At 42.9% G+C, this 26580-nt stretch overlaps 1 protein-coding gene across 5 annotated transcripts in view; it reads left to right on the top strand.

Moving 5' to 3' along the window:
• Positions 1–26580, top strand: part of PRICKLE2 (prickle planar cell polarity protein 2) — a 343030-nt gene that overhangs the window by 220769 nt on the left and 95681 nt on the right. For all 5 annotated transcript variants that reach the window (XM_032647661.1, XM_032647663.1, XM_032647666.1 and 2 more), the window contains exon 2: positions 19630–19813. In XM_032647661.1, coding sequence (XP_032503552.1) covers positions 19670–19813 — 144 coding nt within the window. In that variant the 5' untranslated portion in view covers positions 19630–19669. The remainder of the gene's footprint in view (positions 1–19629; positions 19814–26580) is intronic.

Consider the following 26580-nt stretch of genomic DNA (forward strand, 5'->3'; position numbering starts at 1 on the left):
CCCCTTCTTCCTGGTCCTGGCACTTGTGCATAAACCATCCTGGGGCGCTGGAGGGATTGCAGGCACCATTTCCCCCCCGGGATGTGGGATAGAGATGGAGTCCAGGTTGGTACCTTTTACAGGCCAGCGCTGTGTCTGCCTCACAATAGACGGTGACTTGAGTTACCTCCGTTTGCCTCACATTGGGAGTACCATTGGCCTCAGCTCCCCCATCCCTCCTTGGTTTTTAAAAATCCAACCTTACACGTAGGAGCCAGCTCCATCCAGGGTTAAAAGTGACTGGGACCGGAATTCTTAGCATTTCATTTCAACTGGGCAGGATGCCATTTTTCTGGCTCTTGCCATCCATTCATCAGTGTGAGTCCGCAGAGATACTTGTTCATGAAAGTTCCAGGACTCAGAAAGTTCCAGTATAGCTGAGAAACAGCTATACTTTCTGTGGTCACAGGGTCAGATATTTTTCAGGATAGCTGTCAGTGTATGTTCTGGGTATCTATGTGTCTGAAATAGTTTTTGTGTTAGTGCTTGTGTGAATATGTAGAACAGGTAATAAGTGTCGCAGGTTGAACACTTACCATGTTCTAGTTGATGTGAAGGGTGCTTGACATACCTTGCCTTGTTAATTCTTACAGCAGTTACACAGCTATTTATTATTAACTCTATTTAGTAATGGAGAAACCAGGACTCCTAGAAGTTAAGTAACTTGTCCGACGTTACACAGATAAGAAAGAGTAAAGCTGGAATTCAAACCCAGGATAATCATTGTCCAAAGCCTGAATGATGTCCACCATTCTAGGCCTCCTTACACTTTTTACTGTAATGTATTATGAATGTTTTTTCTTTGCCTTCTAGATCTTCTCTATGGAACCCTCATGGGAGAAATACCTCATTATGTAGCCACTGATTTAAAATCCTTTTGCTGTATCTTTTGGTAAACTTGGGAACAGCCAAGAGACTGTATCAGGTACAAAACAGAACCGAGTAGCTTGTTCACCTCCAGCTTTGAATGTGGCTTTTAGGATGGAAGTGTGAGGTTTGTTGGAAAGTCAGTTAAGAGACACTCTGATGAGCAGGAAAAGCTCCGGGCGAATGGAAGCAGCCCTTTTGCTGGACTAGAGGGAACTGGGTGATTCTGCTGCAAGGCTAGTGGGGTCTAGAGAGGGGACCAGGCTTCTTGGCTTTTGATTGCCACTTGCATGCACATCAGGTGCTAACTAGAAGGTATGTGCTTCCCCTGTCTGAGCCTCAGTTCTTTCCTCCCTAAAATGTAGGTCCTGGATTAGATGGTCTGTAAGTTCTCTTCCGGCCCTGACCTAGATGAGTATGAAGTTTCAGAAGGAATTCACCCTTGTCGGTGGAGGCATGTGATTTGTACCATCGGCTGCTCTTGGGCGGAGAACTGAAAGGTCAGGTTTTATATCTGGACCTGACCTCTGTGTGTTGTGACCATGCACCGGAATATGAGAAGCGGTAGCCCTCCAGAGAGAGACTCGGGGCTTCCTGCAAAAACCTCTGACCTTTGGATATTTCAGCCTAGTGCAGAGGCGGGTGTCTGCATCCCTCTGTGTGTCGGTGCCGCTCATTCACTCTCAGAAGCCCTCCGGGCTGTGTCACGTTTGCCAGCGTCCTGCAGAGCGCCTGAGACCAAGACCTCTCCAGTTTAATGTGTATACACCTGGGGGTGTTGACGAAATGCAGACTCTGCATTTTTAGCAAGGTCCCTGGTGTTGCTGGTGCGGCTGCTTCTCGGCCACCCTTGTAATAAGCACTGAGGGCGGCACTGAGGGAAGGAAATTTGACTAAATTCAGAAGGCCCAGGTTCGAGTCCCAATTGTGTCATTCCTTATTGCAATAAACCTCAAATAGATCTCTTTAGCTGCTCTGTGCCTCAGTTTCTCCTTCTGCGGAGTAATGAAAGTAATTAATAGCTAACAGTTAATGACTGCTTACCGTATGCCTGGCAACACGCTCACTATATTTTTATGTGCTATATCTTAACTAATTCTCATAATAACCTTATGAGGTAGGTTCTCTTATCAGCTGCATTCTATAGAAACGAAACACAGAGAGGTTGAATCACTTGCCCGAGGTCACACAGCTAGTAAATGGCCAAGCTGGAATTTGAATTCACATCATTTGACTCTGAAGCTTGCACAACTTGTAGAAATGATAGATGTGAACAATCTTGGAACTTCTGTGTGTTATACAAGCATACCATGTAAATAAATGCATTTTTTTGTATGATATGTATGATTTATAAATGTTTAACACACCTGAAATTATAAGAAGCTGGTGTTTCCCAGATGGGATGGTATTGTTTTTAAGGGAAAAAAATATTGTTCCAATTTATATTAACTAAGGTCAAATGCTTTGTGAAGTTTCGAGGAGCACAGGTGTTTGCGCTGTTGTCTTGGGTTGTTCAGCTAGGAAATGAAGTGTCAGCTAGAGGAATGGGAGGTTCTGATTAACTGAATTTCTGGCTGTTTAGAATTAAATCCCATTTTGTTTCCAATCTTGTTTTTGCAAATTTGGACAATATATCCAGTCACTTTTCTGCCTTACAGAAAAGCACAGTTACCTGACTGACTGTGTCTTGTGATTGAGGATACGGCAGCCATGTAAATTATTACCCTGAACACGACTTTCCTGCAAGTGGATTGATTGTGGGTTGATTGTGAGCATCATCTGAGTTTGATATCTCACCGCTCACTGGACCCCAGGCTGTGATCTGGCAGGATAAACAGATGTCTGCTTTCTTCCCTCACCCCTCCTTGTTATTCCTCTAGAAGCTTCTATTTGAATGACAGGAAATCTTGAGTGGGGAAAAATATTCTTATTTGAATGTGTACCCATGCTTGAACCCCATTCTTAGAAATGTCCCAGTCTTAGTAGGAGTATGGCAGATACCTAGCACCTGCATCGCCAGGCCCCCATCTCCCTTGTCCATTGTGGACCTCACTCATGACACACCACACTCTTTTTGTCAAGCTCCAGCACCACTTCAGAATCCTACTCAACACAGCACTCCGGGTAGCCTGTATTCATCAGTTGTAGTTACCCTAAGAGATTTAACTTACATGTCATGTCTACCCTTGGACACTCACCTGGAAGTTGATTCTCCGTTTTTTGTTTTTTTTGTTTTTTTGGCCATGCTGTGCAGCATGCGGGACCTTAGTTCCCTGACTGGGGATCAGACCTGCGCCCCTCACTGGAAGCGTGGAGTCTTAACCACTGGGCTGCCAGGGAAGTTCTCTTCTCCTTTCAATTTAGTAAATATATATCAAACACCTATTAATTGCTTAGGCATGATGAAAAGAAATTCTGTTTTCCACTTACTCTGCATTTATTCTTCCTCCCCAAAGTGGATGACCTGCAGGCTTTTTGACATTTTTAGTTAAGGTTTTCATAGTTTTTTTTCTTTCTCTGGGATCTACATCCTGTTGTTCTGATTAATATGGTGACCATTCTTAAGGTTCCCATCACTTTTCATTACCGGCCATGTAGGGTCTTCATCCACCTTCCCTACTCTGATGCTTCCAGAGGAATACCTGCTTTACAATGAACTGTTTCCTGTAGGCATCCTCTGGGCAGCTCAGCCATTGGCTGGGTGGCCAGGGCATATGCAGTGGCTGCTATTGGCTCACAGCTGCGATGCCCTCAGCTAAAGCCCTCTCCTGACAGCTTATCTATCAAGATTCAGGAGTTCATTTAAATTACTGCCTAAGTCTCCTACTTGCATTTGAGGTCGTCATCTCAGAAGTCACCTGGAGAGCCTGTAAGGACTAGAAGCTTGCCACCGATTGGGACAATGAATCCCCTACCCTAAGCCCCTCCCCTGCTTCCTGTGCAGGTTGGAGCACCACTTTGAAACACCTAGCTCATTAGGAAGCAGGGTGAAAATGCAGAGCAAAGAATTCACACGTGCCTGTCTTAACAACAGGAGCTTGAGTTCTTGCTTGAATGGCTTCTGAAAGGCAAATAGCAACCTAATCACTGGGCTTGATGTTGGTCAGACTAGCTTGAACCTGCCTTCCGTTCACCTTGTCAGTTGGGCTGCGTAAACACCAGTGCGGTTTGCCCTTGCCATGATTAAAAATTGTTTTCAATCCTGTATCACTGAGTTTCTAAGATTCAGCATCCTAAGTGGTTGTGATCATATCGTGTGCCATTTTGAATTTTTAAAAGAAAACAGTGCAAAGAGTGAGAAATAGAGCATCTGCAAGATATAAAGCACTGTCTCTGGGCCTGTGAGGAGTAGCAGAGAAGACCTTTTACACTTAGCCAGTTCTCTAAACCAGGTATTTTTAAACTCAGGGTCCACGAGCACCAAAGGACCAGCGAAGATTGACAAACTTTTTGAAATTAAACGCAGAATTTTCTATGAATGTATGTATGTTCACCGTTTTAAGGGAGAGGATCCCGCCTTTCATCAGATTCTTAAACGTGTAAAGTCACCTGAAAGGTTAATAAGAAGTGCTAGATTGGATGGTAGATTGTTGTAAACTCATCCAGGAAACTGTCCTAAGGTTAACTTGGGACTGGAAGAAACTATCCTTTGGCCCTATAGAAATAGAAATATATCACTGTTCTGCGAAGCTACCCAGGAAATAAGATGAAGCTCCGTGGAGCTGGAAGGAGAATTACCTGGTTCTCTTCCCTTTTATAGATGGGTAAATTGAGGGCTGTAGTCTCAGATGCCAAAGCCACAAGAGTACTTCTTCTCTGTTTCAGATACTTTTTAGTATTCACTTAACAGTTCAGCAGTTTTTTGGAACATTTACTTTAGGATAAACTGGGAGTTTTCAGTCTTTCTATATTTCAAGGCATTCTTTCAAATATTGGACATTTTGCAGTACACTTAGCAGAATTAAGTTACACTGCAGTTATGGTATACAGTTCTTGGTTGTTCTCAACATAAATATATCCTTCTCTGCCCGAACTTTCCTTTGTCTTGTTTAATCCCGGAAGAAGACAGTCTTTCTTTGGTGTGGCTTTGACGATGTGCTACTGATCATATGGTTAACTCACACTGTACGTTTTGGCATCATTTTAACAGTTCACATTTTTAGTAATTCCATAAAATATGTATTAAAAAGTGAAAATTTTACAGAGTGATTCTCTCTTCTTTTGTGCCCATGAAGTGTTCAGCCTCTAGTTGAGAACTGCCAAGCTAGATTCTGGGCTGGGTTTTAGAGATTCAAAATTTTAAAGAACTACCTACTGAATGCTTATTGTTCTAGTTACAAGGTAACCTCCTTGAGCTTTTGGAAGTTATATTATCACGGGAAAAACATTTAATAGGTACGACAACAGGTAAAACAGTTTCTGACAGTGACAAATGTTAAGAAAAAAATTAAAGGATAATAGAATGGAGAGTGAATGAGAAGGGAAAGTGGGGAATCTTTTTAGGGTTCTTGGTGGAGGTGCCTTTGAGTGATTACATGCATAATGAAAAATAGACCAGCTCAAAGAGCTCAGGGTAGGACGCTCCAAGCAGTAAAGCAGCCACTGCAAAGATCCTAAGAGAGGGATGGCCTTGGCACACACACAAGCACAAAGGACCAACAAAAGGTCATTGGGGCCAAAACACGGTAGAGAAGGTGGGGAATGGGACACAATGAAGTTGGGGAGACAGGAAAGGGCCAGATTAAATTGTATCTCGGAGGCCAAGGTTAGGGAGTGTGTACTTTATTCTAATTGTAGTGGGAAGCCAGTGGAGCTTTTTAAGCAGGGGAGTTGAGTGTTATCGCCATTGTTTTAAAAAACAAAACAGTTAGTAGAAAATAGATTCTGGAAAGGAATGAGTGGATACAGGGAAGAATAAGTAAGCTGTTGCCATAGCCCAGGTAGGAGGTGATGGTGAATTGGACTAGAAGGGTAAAGGTAGAAATGGTGAGTAGAGGTCACGCATCCCATGCACCAAGGGAGTCCACAGTCTGGGCTGTTGTTCAGCTCAGCCAAAAGCACGTGGGCATTGCTACATCCCCAGGTTTGGGGGTAGGAGGTGCGTCCAGGGTACATAGATCCTTCAACCATCACCTTGTCAAATCTGAAGATAACAAACTCTTAAATATTTTCAGTGTCTCACTCCTGTAGACCATGTGAATTCACTTCATCCAGGGCTTCTTTCCAATAAAACATGAAACCAGGAAACGTTTTTTTCTTTCTCTGTACTTCCCTGCATCCTCTCACTGCTGCAACATGAAGAGACTAGTCATGGCTCAGTACAAAACCACAAAAACCTTTCCATGCATCGGGCTTGAAGAAGGGAAATCAGCATCTTGCCTTTTTTGACTGTACCCCCCTCTGGGAAACCTTGAGAAATGGGTTTTGTGTTTTTCCCTGGACTTGACTGAAGCCAGGTCTCTCCTGAAAATAACATCTCTCGCTGTTGTGTCTAACTCAATATCAATTGCGGGGCCTTGCTTCCAGCCTCGGTATTTGGTAAACACCCAGTTTCTTGACACTCTTGTTTCCCAAGTCTGCTGGGGTCATCTTGAGCCTTGGCTGCATTCACTGAGGATCATGGATTTCTGGGAAGTCTCTACCTCCAGCCCTTCAGCACGGGTATTAAAGGGCCCTGTCAAGTTTTGAAGGGTGTGACCATTGCCAGAATTCCCACAAGCCGAGCCCCTGAGGGATGCTCTCGCCAGCTGGCCCACATCCATACCAGAAATGGCTGGATTTCAGTGGTTCTCTGTGTATGGAGCTGGCTGAGTTCCCCTGGATGAAAGGCAGCCTAATATAAACTGAAAATGTTATTAATAAGCAGCCACTTAAGAATTTCCTATGACTTGCCAGTGATTTGGGGGCCTCTGTGTGAACAGGGAGAAAAGCACAACTTGTTTTACATGGATTAAGGGACCAGTGCAGTCAGTCTGACGGGGCCCCAGAAAGGCATTCAGGTGTTTGGTGAAGGGCTCTGGAATCTAGCAGATCTAGGTCTGCGTTTCCATTTTCATCCTTTCGCAGCTGTGGGAGCTTGAGTACGTTTCAGAAACACTCTGAGCCTTGGTTTTCCCATCTGTAAAATGAGGGTGATATTAGTAATTTCCATCTCTTAACTGTGCTATGAGGATTAAGTAAGGAATGCGGGGAAAGTGTTTAGCATAGAGCCCGGTGTACACTCCGAAAATGTCTTCTTCGAAAGGAAAGTTGGAAAAAGCGTACCCTAGAAGTAGAACCAAACTGACTTGACTTTTCCTGGTTTAGGGTGAGAAAAAGTAGATGTGGCGTTCTAGACACATCACATTTAATAGTAGCAACCACAGCACTTGGCTTCTTTGGGCTCCCCTCCTCCTTCTATAAAATGGCAATAATAACCCTTGTTCCTCTGACTAACTTTGTAGAGATTTTTGGCAATTCAGAACTGAATTGAAAGTGCATGGGCAGCTCTGAAGTACTTGATCAGTCCCAGGGTCATTCATTTAATATCCAAACCTGTCTGCCTTATTGTATCTCGGTAAGAAACCAAGGTCGTTTCTGTGACCTTGAAATATTAAAAGGATGGTAAAGGGTAAGTAATCCTTTGGTAAAGATAATAATCAAATCATCATTCTCAGTCCAGCACACCTTAAAGTATAGACTAGGTATTTCATAAAGACTTGTAGAAATGACCCGTTTGCCACCCATCTGTTTTCCATTGATCTGTTTCCATCCCAACTAGAATATATTAGTAGGGGTTAGATTGACTTCTAGAGAACCAGAACCATGACCATTTTTATTGACTTGTTTTACTTTTTGTCCCTACCCAGAGCATAGGGTCTAGCAAGCTGGCACAGAGTCAGATTTCACTACACTCAGCGAGCTGTAGGTATTCAGTTATTTAATCCTAACAGCAACTCAGTGAAGTGGCAGTTAGGATTGGAACCCAAGGCACTGTGCCTCCAAGAGCTAATATCTTAATGCACTGCACTATATACTGTTTTTAAGTACTTAGGGGATACTTAATGCTTCAGATTTGGTCTACATGGGCTTAGCCAACTTCTTACACATAGAAGGTAGAGACTGAACAAGCACTTGGGCAGGTGGCATGGAAGAGAAAGGCAAACAGATATTTTGTGGAGACTTCCAATTCTTGAAGTTGGGAGGTGAGGAGTGTTAGAATTCACTGTGCAGTCATTTCCTCAGAAACAATTCCCCTGAAGGACTCCTCTGGAAAGGAGGAGCTCTTGGAACATGATCTGCTCAACATCCAATGAAGCAAAAGCATACATGCCATAGAATCACAGTTAACATTCGGACAAAGAGAAATGGAGGAATTGATCCGGGCATAACCATTCCATCTACCTTGGTTTCTTCTTAGGGAGGTGGTTGGTCTGACAGCAGTTCAGGAAATCAGAGCTTCTCTAGGTACCCACAGCCTTTCCTACGGATGCAGTGATGGAGGTAGCAGTGTTGCCATGGAGACACCATCAGTAGCCAAGTTCTTTTCCTTTGAGGGCTCACTCTTTCCACTCATTACGATGCTCAATTAGCTAGCTGTGTGTTTGGTAGGCAGACTCCTCACTAGCCTGTGAACATGTTTACAATAAAGTTAAAACTCCTTCACCTGGGTTGCATGTGTAGTCCTCCAGCTGCTAGCTTGTCACCGTCTTAGACTCCTCTCAATATCTTGATGACACCTTGTTCTCTCTCACCTCGTGCCTTTATTCAACCGTCAGGGATACTCCTTCCTTCTCTTTTTACCTAGCAACCTCCTATTTAGCAAGTTGTATGCAGTGCCCAGCCCATGGTAGGTTTTCTATTAATAACTGACCTAACAACAAAGTCACAGGACTGTTCACTTTGTTTCTTTGTTTCAAAACTTATTTTGCAAACTTGCAGTGTTATATACAGTTTACAAGAATAGCATAATGGGGACTTCTCTGGTGGTCCAGTGGGTAAGAGTCCATGCTCCCAATGCTGAGGGCCTGAGTTCGATCCCTGGTCAGGGAACTAGATCCCACATGCATGCCGTAACTAAGGAACCCACATGCAGCAACTAAAGAGCCTGTGTGCTGCATCTGAGACCTGGCACAGCCTAAATAAATAATAAATAAGTATTTAAAAAAAAAAAAAAAGAATAGCATAATGAACTTCCAGACACCCTTCTAGAAATGTCTGTGGATGACATTTGGCACTTTTGTGCTGCTTGTTCCCTTCCTCCCTCTCTTTTTCGCATGTGCCCGCGATGCACACACATAGATTATTATTTTGGCTCAACCCTTTGAAAATAAATGACAGACATAATCCTTTACCTGTATGTATTTCAGCATCTATCTCCTAGGAACAAGGACACTCTTTTAACTAACCCCACAAGTACTCTTGACTTTGAGATTTATGCTCTAGCTCCTTGTGGCCTAGATCTTTGTGTCCCAGTCCGATAGGGGCTCCTTACTGTTTTGTTTTAATCCCTCACAACCACCACCAGAATGCATAGTACATAGTAGATGTTCAGTGAATTATTGTTTAATAAATGAAGCTGCCTTCGAACACTTGCAGTAGTACCCTCTTCCCCCTTGGCACTCACCTTTCCAGGGTACCCTGACCCATGGTTCCTCGTTCGGTAGCAGCTGTAACTCTCTGCTCTAGCCTGCCTGTCTCGTATGTGGGGTGGGCCACCGGGGCCCGGGTGTGGTCTTCACCCAGTGACTGTTGGGAATTGGGGGGTAAGTACTCCTGCCTCCTTGATTCTCCAGCGGGACAGCTCTGAGGAATGTTCTGTACCATCTCCCGAAGCTCCTCAACTGCTGAAAGGAGTCTCAGTTGCCCAGAGCTTCAGCTGGTCATCACCTCTCCCTGTGTTAGCATCCTTCCCCGCCCTGCTTGCCTTCTCCGATTCCCTCTCAGGTCTTTTGGGGATCACCTCCCAAACTTCTTTATGTTCACATGCCTTCCAAGGATCTGATTCTGGGGAAACCCAATCCAAGACATCATTCCTCGGTTGCTGAGACATCAGACCTGGAAATCAGAGTCTGGTAAGAGATACTGAGAATATGAAAAGTCATCCAACAGGCTTCTTGTTTTTTTGAAGGAAATGTGTTTCCACTGCTAAAAATTCCAAGATAAATGAGTCTGAAGTAGGGCACTGTGTATGTTTCTTCACGGAAATATGAATTGACATGTTAAGAGAGGAGACAACTGCCACTAAAGATGATCCTCTAGCAACTCTGGCAGTGCCTGGGAGAGAGAACCTCCTCTTGGTGCAGATGGCCAGAGCCCCTGGAGCCCGGGCGGAGGGCAGGGCGTTGGATGGGCCTGGCAGCGGGTTTTGGCTCTGTTGCTCGCACCAACCTCGTACCCAGCTGGCCCTGTCATAGTCTCCGCCGTTGAGCTTCTGTGTTTCTTAGGAAACCGTTTTTCCTTTCTCACAGAGATAGAAATCTTGCTTCCAGATATGGCAAGTGTCAAGGTTCATGCCTGGGTCCCTCATTCAGACGGAGTGTTTGCCAAAAAAGAGGAAAAACACAGCATTGTGGCTGGGGGGAGAGGGTAAAGGAGCCAGTGAGGCCGCAAATAACAGGATATGCCAACGTCTGGGTATCAAGACCGAGGAATATAGGAATTCCAAGGGGAAGGGGGGATTAAGGAGAAAGGAAGAGCTTTCCTACACCCATTAGGATGGCACCGTCCCCTGAATCTCACATCGCTGCTTGGGCTTTGGGACAGGCAGTGGCTCAGCCAGTTTGGACGACAGTGATGGGGGAGGGGAGGCCACACACCACCTCCTGAGAATGACTCATGCCACACTCCTCCCCACCTCAGAGCCTCTGCTTGCTTTCCCTCTGCCTGGAAAACTCTCTCCCTGGTCTTTCTCAGAGCTGCTTCCTACTTCATCTTCTAGTCACAACTCACATGTCACTTCGGCGGGGAGGCCTTTCCTGTTCCATCCTCGGCCCCTCTCTTATCTCCTTGCCTGTTTCCATCATGACACTTATCACAACCTATAAATGGCAGGTTTATCTATGTGTTTACCTGACTGTTGTCTGTCTTCCTCACTTGACTTGAAGCCCCATGAGGTTAGAGATACTGTCTGAATCACTGCTGTATGCCCAGCATCTTCGTACAGCGCCTAGTACACAGTACGTGCTCAATCACTGTTGTCTGCCTGGGGCGTTGGTTGGATATGGATGGAAGGATGGTTGGACAGATGCAGGGAAGGATGGAAAGATGCACAGAAGAAAAGAAGGAAGATTTGGCCAGTCTCCTTAAAACAAGGTGGTGGGAAGAACGTTGGTCTTGGAGTCAGATGGCGTAGGTTCTAGTCTGTGTAACTTCAGTCGAGTTGCTTATGAGTTTGTAGAACACGTAGTTCATCTGCGTGAAATGGATGAAAACGCCAACTTTATAGGGCTGCTGAGAATGAATAAAGGAGATAAACAGTGAAACAAAATGACTCTTATAAACCTTTTGTAAATGTAAGAAATAATATTAATATTAGAAGTACAGCCGCCGTGTTCAGCCTTACCGGCCATCCTCCAGTAGCCAAGTACGTACTGGAGTCAGGGCCCTGGGGCTCAGACCTGTGGTGTGGAGCCCTCGATCCTTTGGGGACAGACTTCTGCCTCTCGCAGCATCCTCATCTCACGTGGAAGGTAGGAGCTGAAGCCCCGTGCGTGGGTCGTGTGACGCATGCGATTTCGGAGGGGAACAGGTAGTGTTCTTTGTGATAGTTCAGTTTTGACAATTCTGACCTATTCCTCGCGGGGGTATGTCAGCGATATCCTAAAGCAAGGGGGACCCCACTTCCAATTCTTAACGGCTCACTTACTCAGCATGCCTTTTTTGGCTAAGAATACCCACTGTTTCTTTATTCAGTTAGATCCAGGCAGCCTGCAGCCCAGTACAATCTCTCTTCGCTCAAAACACGTATTGACCTGTTTTTTACTTAAAAAAAATAAAAAATAAAAAACACGTAAAGTGGGAAAGGTGTTCCACAGCGCAATAAACGGAGAATAATTTTTGGTTCATTTTAGGCCGGTGCTCTGCGCGTGTGTGATACGTTTCCAATAAGTCCTCATTGGAAATTTGAGGAAATTGGGCAGCAGAGCAGACTGGGGAAGCCTGGCTCCTGCCCAGCCCCTCGTAAGTCTGGCCTGCCGAGGACAGATCCTTTAGGTGGTTGGCAGTGACATAAGTTATCACACCTCTGAGAGTCTGTGACCGATGTACAAAGACACAATTCAAAGCCAGGGCTTAGTGGTTTTAAATTATCCATGCCCCATCTCTCCCTACTTGCACAGAAAATTGAAAGTTGATAGCTGTAGAAATCTGGTTTTCAGATGTTTTTTATCTGAGGAACCTAACTTAACTCTGTGATACCCGTAAGTGTACATTGCAATTCCAACGTTTTTGGCGTCTTCCACGCTACGTAAATAAATTCTCTGATCCTGCTACGGGCACAAGATCAGAACAAACCCACTTATCTGCATTGAAGAATGCACATCTCCTTGCCGAGAGTGTACATGTGTGGGTAGCTCTGGCTCATGTCTTTTTATTTCAGGCCAGAGTCTTGTCCCTTGGTCCTCGCTGATGGCGTGCACATAGAATGAAATCTGGTCTCTGGTTTCTTAACATGAGGGAAAAAGGGGACCAGCAGCTGTTTCTGTTTAACAGTGATTATCTCTGGGATTGTGAGTGTTTGAATTATTTTTCTTCTTCTTGCTTATCTGTAATTCCTGATTCTTTTCTACATACATTGTATATTGCTTTTCTTTTTAGGATAAGGAGGTAGTAACTTTAAATTACCATAGGAGAAAAAGGCTTCCTCTTATTAAGAATAAAAGGAGTTATTCTTTTGCCTTTAGTGAACTCCAGTCATGGAAGAATTTAAACACCTAGGACGCATTCATTATTCAGCAAAAAGCTATGGAGGCTTTTGGGTTCTTTAAGCCCTCTGTCTTTAAGAAAAATGTCTTTTCCCACACCTGATCTCAGCTGCCTGAGGCATTGCCATATTCAGCCCAGAACTTTGCATTCCTCATCTATCACTTGATTTGTGTTGGGACTGAGCCACTCTTCAAGCAGTCTGTCCTTTGACCCTGTGCATAAAAGTGGCCTGAACCTGATCTGACCATGGACTTGGGACACAGAAGCCCATACCACAGGGGAGGTAGAAGGCAGGACCAAAAAGCAGGCTGGCAATGAGAGACACTGTTCTGGTGGCTGGTGTGGTCCTGCTTCTCACCAGCATCTTTTCACACACATGCCCCAGAGGGACCTAGCTGAGTGACAGGTGGGCTTAGTGATATAAGAGTTTAATACATGGTAGTCAGGAGGGGTTGGCATAGATCCCCTGGAACGGTTTTAAAAATGTCCATTGTCCAGAGACCATCCAGTAATGTTGGGAGAACACGCCAGTTTTCAGACTATACTCTGACTCAGGTGCTCCCCTTCTAACTGGGAGGCTAGCTATAGAAAAATGTCCTCCAAGTGCATGTCCGAATCACCTGGAATGCTGGTGGACATGCACTTCCGGGGCCCTGTCTCAGTCCTATCAAATCACAGTCATGGGGGCACATCACTGCTCCCCAGTCATCTCCATGTAATGTCTTAGAAACCGGATATACAATTTCCTATGACTAGAATCATCGTGATCTGCAGGGTTGATGATTAGGAATTATCTGTCTCTTAAAAGCCATCGATAGCCTCTGTTTTTCTTTTTGTCTTTCTACCATCTGTCAAATTATTGGGCACCTACTTTATGTTTTGATGATACTAGAAATGACCTTGAACTGTCCTGGGAAGTATGCTGGTTTCCAGACTTGTGTCTTTGGAACCCTTGGGAGGTCAGTACCATGAAAATGCTTGGATGTTGGGAGAAGGTTGAGCTCAAGAGAAGCTGGGCTCCGGGCCTCCTTCTGTCACATCAACTTGGGCAGCTCTGTTTTATATATTGAGTTTCCACATGGGAGTTCTTTTGCAAAAAATATTTTCCTCTCATTAAAAAAAGAAGAAGAAGAAAGAGAAGAGGGATGAAAGAGAGAAAGAAGGAAAGCGCGGAGGGGGAGGACTTAATGATGTGTTTCCAATCCTATCCAAATCTAGAATCCTGCAGTTTTTGACTTGAACGTGTCAGCATCGTGTGACAACGGAAGACTCCTTTCTTTCCTTCATCCTATCGCTTCTCACACAAAACAAGACATTGTGGTTCAGGATTCAGTGTTATAAATAACCTGTCAACATCTCAAAGATGAGACACCCCCCCTAGAGACACACCGCCCCCCAATCTATTTATAATGAATCCTTCGGAATCACGGTAGGTGAGTTAATTGGTATAAATTGTTAGTCATTTTGCAAATGCTGTGGTCACTGGTGCAGATGACCAGAGTACTTTGAGACGGTTCAAAAGAGAGCCTTCAATACCTGCCGGTATTGTGTATTTCATGGAAGGGCCACTGGTGGCTTCTGAATACGGAAGCAAATGAATTTACAGCTGCAGGTTTCGGGTGGGGGGTGGCAAGGGTTGTTGCTGGGTAGAGGGAAGAAGGGAGACGGAGGATGCAGGATCTCTGCTCTCTGAATCACGCCTTATTCCTTGGAAACCTGTCATTCACAAACCCAATTATGTACAGGTAGAATGTCACCTCTGACAGAATGAAACCAATGCAAGCTTTGTGTGATTGGGTTTTTTTAATGAAATCCTGCTTTACTAGCAGGTTCTATTTTCATAAATGTCTCTTTAAAAAAAAAAAAAAAGCCAAATCATATATTTCCCCACGCACTCCTGAGAAGCTTTAATCAGTGTGTCGAATCAGAGAGCTGTTGGGTGTTGCTGTGTGCATTTTGCCAAGAGGGAGAGAAAGACTTGAGGACCGAGAGAAATGCTCTTGTCTCTACCTCTGACCCCTCCACACCTTTCTGAGCATCTGGGCCTTGCGTTCCTCATCTGTAAACAGAAGTTGTTAAATTAGTCTCTCCAAAGGCTGTCATGGAAGCACTCAAAGGGTTAAAAATTCTCTGCAAATAATAATGCCTTGCCACAGAAGTGCCTGTTCATTATAAATGAGGAATGGAAGGCGGGCAGCTAGCAGGGAAGATACGTACGGTCCTTGTGGTTTTGATTTACCTTTTTTTTCTTTTTCCTTTTTCTTGTTTCCTCTTTGGTTTTGATTTTTCTGAATGTGTTTGTTGTTCAGGAGTGAGAGGCTGTTCTCTGGTTGGAGTCAGGTACGCCCTCTGTAGGTTGTTATTAGGGCTCGGGGGTCAGATTGATCCTACTTTGAATCTCTGTTCTGTTGGCTGTTTCAGGTGTACTTTCAACATGTTGCTTAAACTCTCTGAGCCTTTGTTCTCTGGAAAGTGGGAGTGATATTTCCTTTCTCGGATGACTGGTGTGCGAATCTGGGCTCGTGCGTGTCAGGGGTAAGCAAGTCAGGTGCTGCGCGTCCTGCTCCGGTGCCTCCACGCTAATCCTGCTTGCCCTTATCCGGCTTCACCATTCTTGTTTTGCGTCGCGCTTAGCATCTTTAATGTGCTATTGTATATGAGCGAATGATTTGTTATGTTTGTTGCTTATTGTTTGTTTCTTCCCCTCTGAGAATATAGGTTCTATGAGGGGAGGGATCTTTATTTGTTTTCGCTGGGTATCAGTAGTGCCTAGAGCAGTACCTGGCAGATGGTAGGTACTTGGTGGTTATTTGCTGAATGACTAAAGAGGGCCCGAAGCCCTCACCCCTTTCTCCCTCCTGTTCAGGCTTCTACTCGGTGAGACTCATTATGGATCTGGTTCTTTAATTCTGTGTTTTGCTTTCGTCTTGTCTTTGTTCCTTCTTCTGGAGCTTCGAAGTTCATTAGATTATGTCCATCTAGCGTTAAAAAGTGTGCTGTTCCCTGCCTTGCTGAATAAATGAGTTTCACTGATGAATATTCTGCAGACTGCCTTTAGAAAAAAGATCTCTACATTTTGTTCTAAGAGTATGACTTTCTAGTAAAAAACCATTAGTCACCAAAGAGCTTCCTGAACTTGCTTTAAAAACACTGAAACTTTTTTCTTCCCTTAAGTCATAAACTGACATAAAAAGTTTCGGAGGGAAAAAAAAAAAACAAAACCCTGACTGCTTCCCAAGACCCCTGACTTGTTTACAGTAGCTAATTAATTAAAGAGTTACTGTTAAAATGAGCTCAGACTATTTTCAAAAGCAATAGCCAGGGTTTGGATGAAGCTTCTCTGAGGTTGGAGATGCAAACCAGATCCAAGTGTGCATTCTGTCTGGGTGTATCTTCAGTCGGATGAAAGGCAGGAAGTGGGAGAATCTGACAAGCCTCACTTGGCTGGACAAAACTGATTTTGTTTCTTTAAATGCAATTTGGTGTCAAAATTCAGGCCAAGACATTAAAAGAATAGGGACAAAACCCAACTGATCATCTCAATAGATGCAAAAAAGCATCTGACAAAATCCAACACCCTTTGTTGATAAAAACACTCAATGACTAGCATAGAAGGAAGCTTTTTCAACTTAAAAAAGGAAAGTTACCAAAAAACGCACAATTATGTGATACTTGATGGTGAAGGATTGGATACTTTCCCTTAAGGTCAGGAACAAGACAGAGAGCTCCACACTTGCCACTTCTGTTCACTGGAGGACCTAGCCAGAGCAGTAAGGCAAGATAAAGAAAAAAATCAGCATTAGATTGGAAAGGAAGGAGTGCAACGGTCTCTATTCACAGATGATGTGATGTTGTATATAGGAAATCCTAAGGAATACACACACACACACACACACACACACACACACACACACTATTTGAACTAATAAACCAGCTCAGCAAAATTGTAAGATGCAAGATCAAGGTACAGAAATCATTTGTGTTTCTGTACGCCACAATCTGAAAATGTAATTATGCAAACAATTCCATTTACAATAATGTCAAAAAGAATAAAATACTTGGGAGTGAACTTAACAAAAGATGTGCACAACTTGTACCTGAAAACCACAAAATATCATTGAAAGAAATTCGAGTAAACTGAAATAAATGGAAAGACGTTCTTTGTTCACGGATTGGAAGACTTAATATCGTTACGATAGCAATACTCTCCGAATTAAAGATTCAGTGCGATCCCTGTCAAAATCCCAGCTTGATTTTTTTGCAGAAATTGGCAAGCCAACCCTAAAATTTATATTGATAATTCAGATGTCAGGGGCCCAAAAGAGCCAAAACAATTTTTTAAAAGAAGAACAGAGACTGAGTGAACTGATAAGGATGATTATAATTTTTGTGACTTTCTGTTTGAATTTAAAAAAAAAAAAAAAAAAAAAAAGAACAGAGTTGGAGGGCTCACACTTCACAATCTCAGAACTTACTACAAAAAACTACAGTAATCAAGACAGTATGGTACTAGCATAAGGATACACATATAGATCAATGGAATAGAATTGAGAGCCCAGAATAAACCCTTACATTTATGATCAGTTGATTTTTGACAAAGGTCAGTGCAGTTGAATGGTGCTGGGACAGTTAGATAGGCACATGAGGATGAAGTTGGACTCCTACTTCATGCCATATACAAAACGCAACTCAGAATGGGTCATAGACTCAAGTATAAGAGCTAAAACCATAAAACTCTTAGATGAAAATACAAGAGTAAATCTTAATGACCTTGGGTCAAGCAACGGTTTCTTAAATATGATACCCAAAGCATAAGGAACAACAAAAAAAATTGGGCTTCCTCAAAACCAGAAACTTCGGTGTTTCAAAGGACGTCATCAAGAAAGGGAAGACAGCCCACCAAATGAGAGAAAATTTTTACAAAGCATATAGCTGATAAGGGCTTGTATCCAGAAAGTTTATAAGGAATGCTTTCAGTTCAACAATAAAAAGACAGTTTTAAATGAACTAAAGATTTGAATAGCCATTTCTCCAAAGAAGATATATAATAAGCACATAAAAAGATGCTTAACATCATTAGTCATTAAGGAAGTACAAATCAAAACCATTGTAAGATACCACTTCACACCCACTAGGCAACAATCAAAGAGAAAGACAGTGTCAAGTGCAGCAAGAATGTGGAGAAAATGGAGCACTCGTTCATTAGCACGTGGGAATGTAAAAAAGAGCAGATATTTTGGAAAACAGTTTGATAGTTCCTCAAAATGTTAAACATTAAGTTACTGTATGACCCAGCAATTCCATTCCTAGGTAAATACCCAAGAGAATTGAAAACATATATCCATACAAAAAACCGCATACATAAATAAAGCACCATTATTCAAAAAAACTAAAAAGTGGAAACAATCCAAATGTCTACCACTTGATAAATGGATAAACAAAATTTAGTATATGGAATATTGTAATGCAATAAAAGGAAATGAAAGATTGACGCATGCTTCAACATGAATTTATCTTGAAAACATCATGCTGTGTGAAAGAAGCCAGTTTCAAAAGACTGCATATAGTAAGATTCCACTTATATGAAATTTCCAGTACAGGTAAAACTTTAGAGACAGGAAATAGATTAGTGGTTGTCAGGGCCTGGGGGGAGGGGAAGGTGGGAAGTTACTGCTAATGCACATGGAGTTTCATTTGAGGGTGAAGAAAATGTTCTAAAATTAGTGGTGATGCTTTCACATCTCTGAGAATATACTAAAAACCAATGAATTGTAGATTTTAAAATGGTGAATTTTATGGTGTGTGGATTATATCTTCACAAAGCTGTTGTCAAAAAATTCAGGCACATGGGGATTAGAATTCTGGGCTGTTTCATCAGTTTTATAAGGTGCTACTGAAGCTAATTCTGAAGGTCAGAGTACAGGTACAACAGCTTATTAAAATTCCTTCCTCCTTTATTTTTTTCCTTTCTTTTTATTATACTGGTAGAAGCTAGAAATGCTCTTGTGTTGCTGACATCAGCGTTTTTATTGCTTCATCATTTTTGTAGCCATGGAAAAGGGAACAGATGGTAATCTTAAAAGAGAAGTGTTTTATTTGGGGGAGAGAATTGTTATCTTTGGCTGCTATCTTTTGAAATAATTCACATGCATGATCCTCTTGTATATTTAAAAAAAAGCTACCAATGTGGGGTAATTTGGGGTTTCTAATTAGAATTTCAAACCTACAAGTACCTTTAGTGGAGGTGGAAATGTCTTTCCCATGAGATCTTAGGGTCAGCTTTGTTTAATGGGCAAAAATATTTTTGCTCTTCTTAAAGAAGATCTCACCTGCAGTTATTTTTATAACCACTTCCTTTTCCTAAGGTCTAGAAACCTTTTATAAAAACGGAATGTTGTCACTATTTGTTAAACCTACTGGTAATATTTCTGGTCTGCATATGTATTGTGTATATTTAATTACTCTTCCAGTCAAGGAAATTGTGGTCAAGGTCCATATCTAGTGTTCTACCTAGTAAAATAAAAGGTGTTCTGACATTCCTCTTGGGATACTGATGTAGAAGAAGAGGTTGCAGTCCATGTTTAAATACCCTTAGCGTGCTTACCTGGTGGCCTCTGATGGCTCAGGACGTTTCCAGGTACGCAGTGCCACGCCTTCTACAAAGACAGGCGTGCTGTGGAACTCTCCTTCAGATGCCAGAAGCCGGTTGCCAAGGAATGTGTTTGTGGTTTGGGATCCAAGGGCTGGTGAGTGGCCGGCCAAGTGAAAAACATGGTTTCTTTTGCCTTCCTTCTCACCTCCCGCCTTTGCCACTTGCAGGAAGATCTGCCTGCACTGCAAGTGCCCTCAGGAGGAGCACATGGTGACGGTGATGCCCCTGGCGATGGAGAAGACTGTCAGCAAACTCATGTTTGACTTCCAGAGGAACTCGACCTCGGATGACGACTCAGGCTGTGCCTTGGAGGAGTACGCCTGGGTCCCGCCGGGGCTGAAGCCTGAACAGGTACCCTTCTTGACAGGAGGGCATTTGTGGGGTTGGCTTTTACCTTTGTCTTACCCGTCCTTCCTCATTCCGGTTCAGAAGGGAGAGTTGACTTTGCTGATTCAGAGAAGTGGGGCTACATGGGATGAAGATGTCTGGGGCCCCAATGGGAAACCAGAAAGAGAAATGAAACTGAGCCTTGGGTGGGCCATGGCTAATTCATTCTGTATTGCCATTTTTAACTGTTACCAAAAGATTGTCTAGAAACATTAGATAACGAAACTTCATTTTTGGAGAGGGAAGGGACGTTCTACATTGGCCATCAATCTTAATGTTAAGATTCTTTGTAAGGAAATAAGGATTTACCTTCTTCTTCCCAGTGATCTAATGCTGTGTTCAAAAGTTTGGCCTGGCTTTACAAAGAAAGACATTGACATTTCCTGAAATATTTTGGCGCTGCCCACAGGTTGTCAATATTATTAACTTGGTTAGATGAACTTGGTTTCTTTCGTTTTACTGCATTTCTCTCAGTGATATACAACTTCTGCTTTGCGTTTCTTGGTACTTGGAATTTTCCCTTCCACGAGCCTCATGTTGGTTTAGAAGCCCCTCCTGTAAGCTGGATATTGTCATGATCTTCCCTGTGCGTCTTTGAGACACAGGTTTATCAGAATCTTAAGTGTGAGACCACTATACCCTTCCTTTGACACAAGAAGTTTCTTTCTCTGGAGATCTTCTCTATGTCTGACAATGTTTTGAAGCTTAAAAACCCTGAAATGTGAAGTCAGGAACTTGAGATGTGGTGATGCTTTTAGAAAAGGTTCTTTATGGTTAGGGGAGACCTAAGAATTCACCAAGAACTTAAGGATGGGACCCTGATAACATCTCTTTGGTTAGCCATTTCTTGTCTATGGCCATACCACCCTGAATGCACCCGATCTCGTCTTCCCTGAGCCATTTCTTCTTCTTCTTTCTTTCTTTCTTTCTGAGGTTGTAAATTAACAGATGAAATCAAGCACACAGGCAAGATTTGTTTAGCCAGCAAAGGATTGTTTAAATTTCGAATTAGTCACTAATACTTAAAAATTACTAACACTTAAAAATTAGGAAATTTTAATTTTAAAGTTTAAAATCTTACTTTTCAGGGATTTGTGTGCAGGCCATTGAGTTGAGCACTAGTACTTCTTTCCAGGAAGTGTTTAGAAAGAATGACTCTCCAAGTCACCCTAGTCTCCACTAAGCCCTTTTGTGTTAATCTTCCTGCACCCCACAGGCACTTCCGGTTTGTGATCCCTACTCTGATTCTTACTAGGAAGAAAATGTCTTAGAACAGAAACATTCACAGAAAATAATCTGCATGAGAATTGAAGGGACTTCTGTGTTGGGTTATCAGCAGAGAGAAAGAAGTGTGTTCTCTCTTAGTTTGTAGGTTAAGGTTATATCTTGATTTTCTTCTGTTCCAGTAAAGACTGTATTATTAAAGAGTAAGTTGAAGAAGAATGAGAGTATCTGATTGAGTTTGTCTGGAAACTCAGATGAGGTGGTGGGTGACTGAATATCTGTGTTTGACATCACGATTCTACTGGCAGTACTTGAGCAGTGAGTTTTCACACCTCGATACAGCTGTGAGCTTGTTTCGTTTTCTTGCTAACCTCATTTCCAGCAGCTTCTAAGAGACCCACGCTTCTTTTATTCACATTGCTTCCTGCTGAGTTGGGCCCTGAAATTCCAAAGTTAAGCTATTTCAGTTCCCTGCTTAGGTAGATTCTTTTCTAAGGCCATTAAATATCATTCTATGGTATTCATATTCAGAGAACATTTTCTGCTGCCCCAAGAGAACAGGCAGCTGCAGAAGCTAAAGATCTTGGTTACATTCACCAGTTCCAAAAGTAAGTGCTTATGTATTTTTGAAGGCCACTTGCCTCATCCAAAGTGAATGTCTTTGGAAAACATAAAATGACTTTCTTTGATTTGTTTTGAAAGAAAATGTTTAATGCTAGGACTTCCCTGTGGGCGCAGTGGTTAAGAATCCGCCTGCCACTGCAGGGGACACGGGTTCGATCCCTGGTCCGGGAAGATCCCACATGCCAGGGAGCAACTAAGCCCATGTGCCACGACTACTGAGCCTGCGCTCTAGAGCCTGTGCTCCGCAACAAGAGAAGCCCACGCACCGCGATGAAGAGTAGGCCCCACTCGCTGCAACTAGAGAGAGCCCGCGCACAGCAGTGAAGACCCAACACAGCCAAAAAAAAATTTTTTAATAAATAAATAATAAATTTTAAAAAAAGATTAATGCTATTAAACCAGTGGTTTGAATTATGTCAGATGGCAGGATATTCCCATCTCTGATAACTGTATTTTTCTTTAAATGGTTTTCTCTATTCCCTACACTTACTCAAACCTATATGATACAGGTGATTAGAAAGGAAATTGTTCTCCAGAGAGAGACTGTCTCTTTAAGCTGTTTGAAGGGCTCTATATTTGTCTAATAAACTATGGATCTGTATTAAAGGTGTTTCAGGGGATCATGTTGCATGAAAAAAATGGTCTTCAAATTTTTTAATCATGAGATCTTTTAAAGTCTATTATTAATGGAACTGATTATAGGTTTAAAGATTTTTTAAAAGCTGCCTAGTAGCTTTTAGAAAAATTTGAGACCCTAAATGCCTTTTACTAATAAAAATTCTGATGTTTAATACGATGTTAGTGGTCTCTGGTTTGAGAAAAACCATTTTTCTATCAAGAGAAATTACAGTGAGCATTAAAATGCTTTGTGTTGGAGGAGAAATAGTCAAGACAAGTCAGGGTTCCAAGTAACGTGTTTTCATTCTTGTTAGAAACCTTTCATTTTATTCCCTGGTCGTGGGGTTGGTAATATGCCTTCAGGTGACACTCTTTATTATTCTATTTCTTCTGAGAAATGCCTTCTGCAGTTTAATATAATGTGAACAAAAGTTACCTCCGTTTTAGGGAGGTGTTCTTGAACACCAGCACTTAATTTTATAAAAATCCATTAGCTGCAAAACGCAACCTTCTTAAAATAGTGTGGAAAATGATAAATGTAACAGTCGATGCTGGAAAAGAAAGGCTTCTCTCTTGTATTTTTTAATGGCTGGACTGAAAACTGATCGGAGAAGTTGCCCAGATCCTTTGCCTCTGCTCACTGCAAATGAGGTGTTTAGTATTATCTAGAGATCCCTGCGGAGGCAGAGCAGAGAACTGGAGTCTTCCCTGATTGACCCTCTGAAGTTATCTATAAGGCTCCAATTTCTCCTCAGGCTTGAGCAATTCATTGTATGTGCCCTGTCTCCTAGAGATGCTGTGGTGATACATTTACAGTAGATAATACTTTAGGAAGAATTTGGAAATTATTTAACAAGCTTTAAGAAAGGAAAACGGTGAGCAGGGTTTCTCAGTCTCAGTGCTGTTGACATTTTAAGCTGAATAATTCTTGGTGTCGGGGCGGTCCTGTGCATTGTAGGACGATTAGCAGCGTCCCTGGCCCCCACCGACCAGATATCAGTAGCACTCACCACCCTCTCCCCGCAACATTGGGGTGACCAAACATGTATCCGGATATTGCCCATTGCCCCTGGGGGATGAGCCGGACACCCCAGTTGAGAACCACTGGGTAAAAGTAATGGTAGAACCTGGAGGACATGTCAGCACAAGTCGGGCCCAGTCAGGACAAGCAAAGGATGAGTCAATTCAGCAAACCTTTATTTGAGCACCTACCAGGTCCTAGCCCTGGTGTTATAGCTGCTGCCTTGAAAGGAGGCTGAGTGTTTGGCAGAGCGAAGAAGGTGATCCCACGCTGCTCAAGCAGAGGCCAGTGGTCTCCGAGGTGCATCCTGCCATCCTCCCGAGAAGTCAAAACAAGAAGTGAAACGGTGTGAGGGACAGGTGACAGGTGGGTCACCATTTGTCCTCCAAAACAGGAATAGCTTTCTCCTTCTATAATGGGAAGACTTGCCCATTGAAAAAAAGGGAAAGATAAGAAGAAAGAAAGATAAAAATCACTCATAATTCTCCCAACCAAGGAAAATTGTTTTCCAACCTTTTTTGCATGTGTGTAACAAGTATATATATGGGGTACATTTCTGTTTTGTTCTGGACAGAAATGTGATGATGCTATCCACTTATCCTGAAATTTTTTTCAGTTTATGTATCGTGAACTTTTTTTCTGCATTTTTTTCTATATTTAGACCCAGATTATCTTTGTGAGTGGCTGTATAGTTCTCCACTGATAGTTACTAACCTGTAGTGGCACCACCCACCACTAGGGCGTGCTTGGAAATGTATGTTTAGAAGCGGGGGTTGAGGGGTGGGGGAACTTCCCAGGCGGTCCAGAGGTTAAGACTTCATCTTCCAGTGCAGGGGATGCGGGTTCCATCTCTGGTCAGGGATCCCACATGCCTCGAGGCCAAGAAACCAAAACATAAAACAGAAGCAGTATTGTAACAGATTCAATAAAGACTTTAAAGACGGTCCACATCAAAAAAAAAAAAAAAATCTCAGAAGCGGGTAGTTATTGTCAAAATGACTAGGGAACCTCCACTAGTATTTCAGTGGGTGGGGGCTTGGGATGCTAAACAGCCTGAAAAGTATCAGACGACAGCGCTGGAAGGAGAATTGACCCCTCCCAAATGCCAAGAGTACCACCACGAACTGAAAATTTATTTTTGAACGTGTGCATCCTTTGTAGCATTTCTCTATATTAAGTAAACAGGAGCAGCCACCCTTTCTGTACACTTGCTTGCTCGTCGCCTTCAGCACGATTCCTAGAGGTGGACAGGTCACGTGTAAACCTCTTTAAGACTTCTGATTCATTGTGCCAAACTGCCCTCCAGAAATGTTGTGACCGGTGCATCCTCTGGGTGGATAGACTTCATTGGGTACATGAGGATATGGTTTTTTTTTTTTATTAGTGCTTCTACTCCTGATCCTTGAAAATCTGAAGAGACCATCAGATTGCTTCTCCTGAGTTGAGTGTCCTTTTCATTGATGTTTTGGATACTCCAGGTATCCATGGAGAGTTCTCAAATGTGGATGTCACCAAATGTTAGTCATTTTACCTTGACCTTAATCATTTTTTTGCACATAAAAAATAGCCGTTGGGTTATTTGTCTGGAACTCTCAACGTTCACTTCAAACTATTGCAGGAAGGATGAAGAGTGGATACTAGAAGTAGTTGCCCAAATTTTGGCTTTCAAAGCATTCTTCCATATGTGGCAAAATAGACTCTCCAGTACTACCTAAAGATGGGGGTGAATTAGCTGGTTTTGAGCCCTGTGAAACTCTAAAATCTATTTGCTGAGGGTACCTAAAATTCTTTATTTGGCTTTTCATTTTAATTTGATGACTGTTACTCATCCGTCAGATGTCAAGGAGTGTCTCCTCAAGGAGTCTCTCTGGCCAGCCCACTCTCCCAATACAAGACTAGGTCTCCAGTCCCACGCTTTGTGACAGTCCCCACAGTTTTCCTTTTTAGTGCCTCTCAAACTTGTACTTACTTAGCAGCGTAATTTTTTGTTTAATATTTGGCCCCCCCCACTTTGCTTTAAGATCCAGCAGGGCAGAGATCTTGTCTGCCTTGTTCTTCGGGAATTTTCCAGCACCGAGCACAGCACCTGACATGTGGCAGGCACCCCACCACTATTTGTTAAGAGGCAGGCAGGTCACCAGAATCCTCTGCAGAAGCAGAGATGTTCAGGGTTGCATCACACGGTGAAAAGATAAAGGTCTTTTAAATGTTTTTCTACATGAAGAACTAGTCTGCATCCATTATTCCTGCTCCCTCTATTTCTCTTAAAAGTATGTATTCTAAGCACATTCCCCTAATAATCCCAGCCGCTTCAGAGATGTCTTAGGTTCCAAAGGGGCAGGAGGAGATGGGTGACATCTTAGGAAGGGCTATGCAGCAGCACAAACCTGGGGCAGCACTGCCAGCTCCAAGGCTCAGGGTCTGGAACGTAGTGTGAGGAACCAAGGGTCTGGCAGAAGCCCTCTGTGTTTCCAAACCAGAGGACCATTTGTGTCACTGTAAAATTTGGAGAACCCATTGGGAGGCACAAGGGGAAGGGGAAGCAGCATAGTCCAGTGGGAAAGAGCTTCACTTCCAGAGCCCAGTAAATCTGACTACTGCTCCATCCCTTTCCGACCTCAGGAGGGTTGTTCAGCTTCCAGGAGCCTCAGTTTCCTCCTGATGATGTTGATAATGTGGAGAAAATTCTTCAACTTTCATTGAACACTTGTTATGTGCCCACCACCATTTTCAACTTTTGTGTGCATTACTGTATTTCGTTCTTATAACAACCTTATTCGGTAATTATCATTCCTGTCTCTGTTTTAGAAGTGAGTAAAGCAAGGCTCAGAGAAGTGGAATAACTTGCCTGAGGTCACACAGCTAAGGAGTAGCAGAGAGGGATTCATTCTCAGGTACCCTGAGCCAGGAGCTGATGCTCTTAGACCTCCAGAGCCCAGGGCTGATCTGGCCCTGAGTGAGGGAGTGTGTAGAAAGTTCCCAGGGCAGTGTGTACACATAGTAGATGCTCAATAAAATGATTGTTTCCTTATCACTCTTCTTGTGAAGCTATCGTAAGTGTTGCTGATTACTACTGCCCTGAGCAGGCAGGAAGAAGCGGGGAAGGAACATAAGACTGTCCAGGGCAGAAGAAGGTTATGTTGGGTGGAAAAGGGACATTAAACATAGGGTTAACCAAAATCCAGGATTCCTTCTCAGCCTGCTCAACGGCTTTTAATCAAATCGTTTTGATTGTGCTGCTCCG

Source organism: Phocoena sinus, chromosome 11, assembly GCF_008692025.1.
Source record: "Phocoena sinus isolate mPhoSin1 chromosome 11, mPhoSin1.pri, whole genome shotgun sequence".
NCBI classification, from domain to species: domain Eukaryota; kingdom Metazoa; phylum Chordata; class Mammalia; order Artiodactyla; family Phocoenidae; genus Phocoena; species Phocoena sinus.